A 5,722-nucleotide genomic window follows, 5' to 3' on the forward strand; every position below is an offset into this window, starting at 1 on the left:
AGAGGCGGGACCGACGTCCACGGAACGCGTGGGAGGGGGCTGGAGACGCGAGGCAGACGCCCGGAGTCTGCCCTCGAGGACCCACCCCCGCCCCAGCCGCTGAGGGACGCCGGAGCCTCGGGCACCGCCAGCGTGGCAGGACTGCGCACCCCGGAGCCGGCAGAGAGGCCGCCTGGGCGCCGCGTCCCGCGCCGGGATGTCCCAGCCAAGTCTTAGCGCTCGCCCGCCCGCGCGCCCCGGGGCCTCCGCGGCCCTTCCGCCGATTGATCCCGCAATTATTTAAAAGCCAGGGCTGTCTCCTCCCCCTTCGCCCAGGAGGCAGGCGCACCGTTTCTGGACGAGCGGAGGCGCAGCGACGCGCCGCTCACCGCGACAGCGGCTCGCGGCCCGCACTCGGGCTCCGGGCTGCGCGTCTGTCGGTCGGGCCCGGGGCTCCGTCCGTGTGTCCCGCGCGGGGCCCGCCTCCTCCGCCCGGGACCGTTCGCAGCCAATTAGGCGCGCGCGCTAACGAGGGCGGCGGAGCCCCGCGGCCGCCTGCGGGCGCACGTGTGTGCGGCGTGTGGGCGCGTGGGCGCCGCCGGCGGGGCCGCCATAAATGCGCGGGCCGGGCGCGGCGGGCGCCTGAGGCGGCGGCGGAGGCAGCGCTGGGCAGCAGCGGCGAGCGCGGGGCACGGCGCCGAGAGCCAGCCGAGCCGCGGCCGCCTGCGCGAGACCGTGCGGCCGCGCCAGGGCCGCCGGCGATGGGAGCCCAGTAGCCAGCGGGGCCCGAGCGGCCGGAGCGGCGGGAGGCCGGCATGAGCGCGAGCGGCCCGGCGGCTCCCGGGGACGGCCCGGCGCTGCAGCCGCCGCCGGCCGGGCCCGGCCCGGGGCCCGCACCGCCCACGCCCGCCACCGCCGCCGCCACCGCCCGGGACGCCATGGACGGGCGCGCCGAGCTGCCCGCCTTCCCCCGGGCCGGACCCCCGCCGCTCGCCGCCAGCGACACGGTGCCCGCGGCGCCCGAAGGGGCCGGGGCGGCCCGGCCTGGCCCGCCGCCGCGCCCCACCTCCTTCTCGGTGCTGGACATTCTGGACCCCAACAAGTTCAACAGCAGAAGACGCCGCTGTGTGCTTCTGGGCCCCGTGCCGCCCGCCGCGTGCGCCCCGTGCGCCCCGGCCCCCGCCGCCCCGGGACGCCCGCCGCGCGCAGAGGAGCTGGAGCGCCGCGCCCTCGCCGCCGCCGGAGGAGCTGGAGCCGCCACCGGAGCTGAGCCGCCGCGTGAGTAGGACGCGGCCCGCTCCGGTCGCGGGAGCCGGGGGACGGGCCGCATCTATGCGTTTACGCTCCCGGGCCCCTCGGCGAGCCGGGCCAGCCGAGTGCCGGGGCTCAGTGCAAAGTTCGCAGCGCGCGGGGCTCCGTCCGACCCGGACTCCGGGGCCGCTGCCGCCCCGCGCCTCCCGGGATGGCTCCGCCGGGCCTGTCCCAGGGCTGCGGGGCTGCAGGGCCGGCCTTGGAAGGTAGTTGGTGCGGAGGAGGAGGGGACCTGCGAGGCGGCGGGCCCGTGACCTCCCCGCCCCCACCGCCGCCCGAGGCCTCCCTCCCCCTTTTCTCCTTCTCCTCCTCTTTTTTTTTTTTGGACAAATCAGACTAATTGTGACAAAACGCTGGTTATCTCTGGAAAAACAATTAAATCCCTTCGATTACAGTTAAGGGGAAATGTGCTTAGCGGCGGAAAGCGGCCGGTAATGGGGCGGCCCGCGCCCCCGGCCCGGTCGATATCCCATTACGGCAGCATGCATATCTCTTTCAAGCACCTTGCAAACTCCCCCCGAACATCTAAATTATAGGGTCAAAATTCGGATAATTACTCGATTAAAACCTATTACACTTATTAGGGGCCGCTATTGATCGAGAATTGCATTCGACCGGCTCCTGATTGCTTTTGGTGCCCCCTCCTCCGGCCCTTCCTCCCTCCAACTTCCCAGCCCCTTGGCAGAGCAAGGACGGGAGCTCAGGGTGGACAGGGCTGGGGCCGCAGTCTTGGGGCATAGGGGCCTCGGGGTACATGGACTCGCCTGATCCAGGTGTGGTCTAGATGAAGAGCAAACCCAGGTTGGCTGGAGGGGAACCCTTCGGGCTCTCGGCCTAGCCGGAGTTCTGGAAGTCTCCACCCAGAGCCTCCACCCGCATGGGGAGCCCATCCCAGGGGAAGGCCCTGTCTCTTGGTTTCCGGGGGGAGCCTAGTCAGGCCCTCTTCCTCCTCAGACTACCCTGACAAGGTAAAACTAGATGGCCAGGGGCTCTCAGGGTCCTCTAAGGGACAGCCTGCTCCCGCTAAGGGGTGTGGGTGGGCCCCCCCCCGCCCCGCCCCGCCCCCCAAACCTGCCCTGCTGACTTCCATGCAACCTCTGCAGTTGCCCTGGGGAAGTCTGCTAGCACCCAGTTTGACATTTATTCACCGGGTTCTTGATGCCAACCTGACTCAGCAGCGGGGGCTTGGTGCCTGACTGGGTAGCACTGTGTACAGCACCTGCCCTGGCTTTTTCTCATGGCTACACCACCACCTGTGGGGTGCAGTCTGCATAGATGCCCTCCCAGGCCCTGCCCAGGACAGACTCTTGTCTTCCAAATTTTCCACACTCGAAATGCAGCCACCTCAGGGGCCTCTGCTTGGAGGATTGGAGCTTCTGCTCAGACTGGACCTAGCGGGGACACCACCCCCACCCCCGGAGTTAGCACTGCTCAGGACCCCCACCGCCCAGGCCGGGACCTCCTGGTCAGGACCCCGACCGGCCGGGCTTTCAGCTGAGGGGCGGAGGGCTGCCACGTTCCAGGGCCCGGAGGCTTGAGGTGGAAATGGGCGGCCGGGTTTGGTCTCCAGAAGTTCCCTCCCGGCAGCCGGCTCCAGCCCCATCCCTGGCCTCTGGCCCCTCGGCTCTGAAATGCCCAGTAATTGGCTGGCCCACGCCTTTCCGTAATTGGAGGGTAATATACGCCGAAATAAATTAAATGGCCGTTAACTAGTTTGTACATTACACAAAATGAGTTTAATTAAGTTTGTATCTGCCCCGCGGATCGATCGGAGCTTTCACTCCGCCGCAAACCCCGCGCGCGGCACCGGCCGGCCCGGCTCGGGCAGAGGCACCGAGGCAGGGATGGAGAGCAGACGCGGGCGGGCGCGGAGCGAAGACGGAAGGAGAACGAAAGCGCTAAGGAGAAGAAGAGGAGGAGGGCAATACCGCAGAGAAGCGACGGCACAGGGGGAGGGAGCGCTTCCCGGGACCCGACGGCCCGAGGGCAGGGGCGCGCGGAGGGGAGGGCGCCGCGTCCTAACTGTCCTGTCCTCCCCGCCCCGCCCGCCCGCAGACGCCGGCGACCCCTACAAGGCGGACGAGGCCGAGGCCAGCGGCTACAGCGGCGGCGGCGGCGGCCGCAGCCCGAGTGCGGACAGCGCGGACGAGGCGCCCGACGACGACTACGACGACGAGGCGCCCGACGCGGGGACCGCGCGCGGCGCGGAGGAGACGCGGGGAGGCGGCGGCGGCCTCGCGGCCCGCGGGTCGGGCTGCCCCGGCGCGGCCGAGGCCGAGGCGGCCCCCGGCGCGGCGGATGAGGCTGCGGCCCCCGGCCCCCGCGGGAACTCGCCCGGAGCCCCGGGCCCGCCTGGGGCCTCGGCGGCGGCGGCGGCGTCGGGGGGCGCGGGGACGACCCCACAGGGCGCGGCGGCGGCCCCGAAGCCCAAGCGGAAGCGCACGGGCTCGGACTCCAAGTCCGGGAAGCCGCGGCGCGCGCGCACCGCCTTCACCTACGAGCAGCTCGTGGCGCTGGAGAACAAGTTCAAGGCGACGCGCTACCTGTCGGTGTGCGAGCGCCTCAACCTGGCGCTGTCGCTGAGCCTCACCGAGACGCAGGTGAAGATCTGGTTCCAGAACCGCCGCACCAAGTGGAAGAAGCAGAACCCTGGTGCCGACACGAGCGCGCCGACCGGCGGCGGCGGGGCAGCGGGGCCGGGCGCGGGGCCGGGCGCCGGGCTGCCCGGCGGCCTCAGCCCGCTCAGCCCGTCGCCGCCCATGGGCGCGCCGCTCGCCATGCACGGCCCCGCCGGGTACCCGGCGCACGGCCCCGGCGGCCTGGTGTGCGCCGCGCAGCTGCCCTTCCTGTCGAGCCCGGCCGTGCTGTCGCCCTTCGTGCTGGGCTCGCAGACCTACGGAGCGCCCGCCTTCTACGCGCCGCACCTCTGAGCGCGGCGCGGACTGGGACCCGAAGGCGCCCGCCGCCGGGGCTTTTGCAAGGCCTCCGTCGTGGACTCTGTATATAGCCGGTTGCTACAGAAGAGTTTTAAATTTATAAATGACTGTACGCGTCGGGGCCGGGCTCGGCCCGCTCGGAAGCACTTTGCTGAACTTTACTCAATCAATAAACCGCAGGAGGCTGCACCCGCGTCCCTCAGGCTCCCGCGCTGCCCTCGCCCGACGGTGGGGACTTACTTCATCGCTACCGAGGCGCCTCGGGCTGTTGGACCGGGCGCTGGGTTCAGGCCCCAATTTCCCCGGTGTCCCATGGCCAAACTCTGCAGTGCGGTGGCGCCTGGGCTCCCCACCTCCCCAACACACACGCACTTGGGGCTGAGTGTCTGCTGTCCAAGAGTCCCCGGTCCCCGCGTCTCCCCTTCCCCCACCCCGGACCCCATGGCTTCAGGGACATCCCCCTTCCTCCTCTGTGTAGCCTTAGGGGGCTCTTAGGGGGGAGGAAGCCTGGCGGAGCAGAGTCGGGCACAGAGTCAGGGCTGGGAGCAGCACTGTCCCCTGGGCACCTACCCCTGTCATCCGCACCCGGAGCACCAGGCCGGGGCAGGGGCGGCTTCCGTTGGGCACATGTGCCCCCAGGCCTGGCAGGGATGAGCTCTTGTCGATTCCCAGAGGAGGGAAGCTGGGGCTCCCCAGGCTCCAACGGCTGGCCCAAGGGCGCCGGAGCTGGACTGCAAGCCCGGCCCGTACGAGTCCAGCGCTCCAGCCCAGCACAGCCACCTCTTCTCCAAAGACTCGCGGGTCCCGCTGTGGGCGCGGTCTCCACACGGGTTCCTGGAGCCCTGGGAACGCGGGGAAGGGAGAGGTGGCGGCACTGAGCCTGTGGCTGCCCGACACGAGAGCCAAGGCTGCGGGGACACAGGCCCGGGGGTGCGGTGAGGAGGGGTCCTCACAGCAGCACCGCCTGGACTTGGGAAGAGCTCAGAGGGGTAGCAGGATGCCGGGCGCTGTGGGGCCCGTGCTCCCGCCTAACCCTGCGGCTGGTCCGCACCGAGCCCTGCGACGCAGAAGGAGCCGGCTGCGCTTGGGAACGCGTCTTCTCTAAGTGTGCATCCCCTCCGTGTGCGAGGAGCCGGCTGAGATCTCAGACCTTGTCCCTGCACTAGGTAGCCCGCCAGCATCCACTTCGGGGAGGGTTGAGGCTGGGTTGGGGAGCAAGAGGGCCTGCGAGGGTGGGTGGCTGCACCTGCCTGGGCAGGAGTGGGGAGAGCGACCCCTCTTGCCTTCCCCATCACCAGTGGGTAAAGGGCCGCTGAGGGGCAGCCCCCAGCCCATCGGGCAGCTGGGGTGGGGCTGGGGGTAAAGGTAGCTGGGACCACCCTGCCGACTGCTACGGATGGCCTCCTGCAGGCTGCTCTGCTTCAGAACATCCGGTTCCCCCCTCCCCTCCCCTGCCCCATCCTCACAGCACTGACACCAGGAAATTTTCTGCTAAG

General features: G+C 70.3%; 1 protein-coding gene across 1 annotated transcript; it reads left to right on the plus strand.

Moving 5' to 3' along the window:
• The first annotated feature begins 794 nt into the window (after positions 1–794).
• On the plus strand, positions 795–4,220 carry NKX1-1 (NK1 homeobox 1). The gene is made up of 2 exons (XM_081813097.1): positions 795–1,257; positions 3,346–4,220. The coding sequence occupies exons 1-2, from the start codon at positions 795–797 to the stop codon at positions 4,218–4,220; spliced, it is 1,338 nt and encodes a 445-aa protein (XP_081669223.1).
• Positions 4,221–5,722: the final 1,502 nt, after the last annotated feature.

Source organism: Leptonychotes weddellii, chromosome 2 (genome assembly GCF_054177405.1).
Source record: "Leptonychotes weddellii isolate Sample4059 chromosome 2, ASM5417740v2, whole genome shotgun sequence".
Taxonomy (NCBI): Eukaryota; Metazoa; Chordata; class Mammalia; order Carnivora; family Phocidae; genus Leptonychotes; species Leptonychotes weddellii.

Bases quoted from the DNA above. Each gene is read 5' to 3' on its own strand.
- NKX1-1 (XM_081813097.1), top strand. From the start codon at position 795: ATGAGCGCGAGCGGCCCGGCGGCTCCCGGGGACGGCCCGGCGCTGCAG. The intron at 1,258-3,345 runs GTGAGTAGGACG...GCCCGCCCGCAG, and splicing joins CACCGGAGCTGAGCCGCCGC to ACGCCGGCGACCCCTACAAG.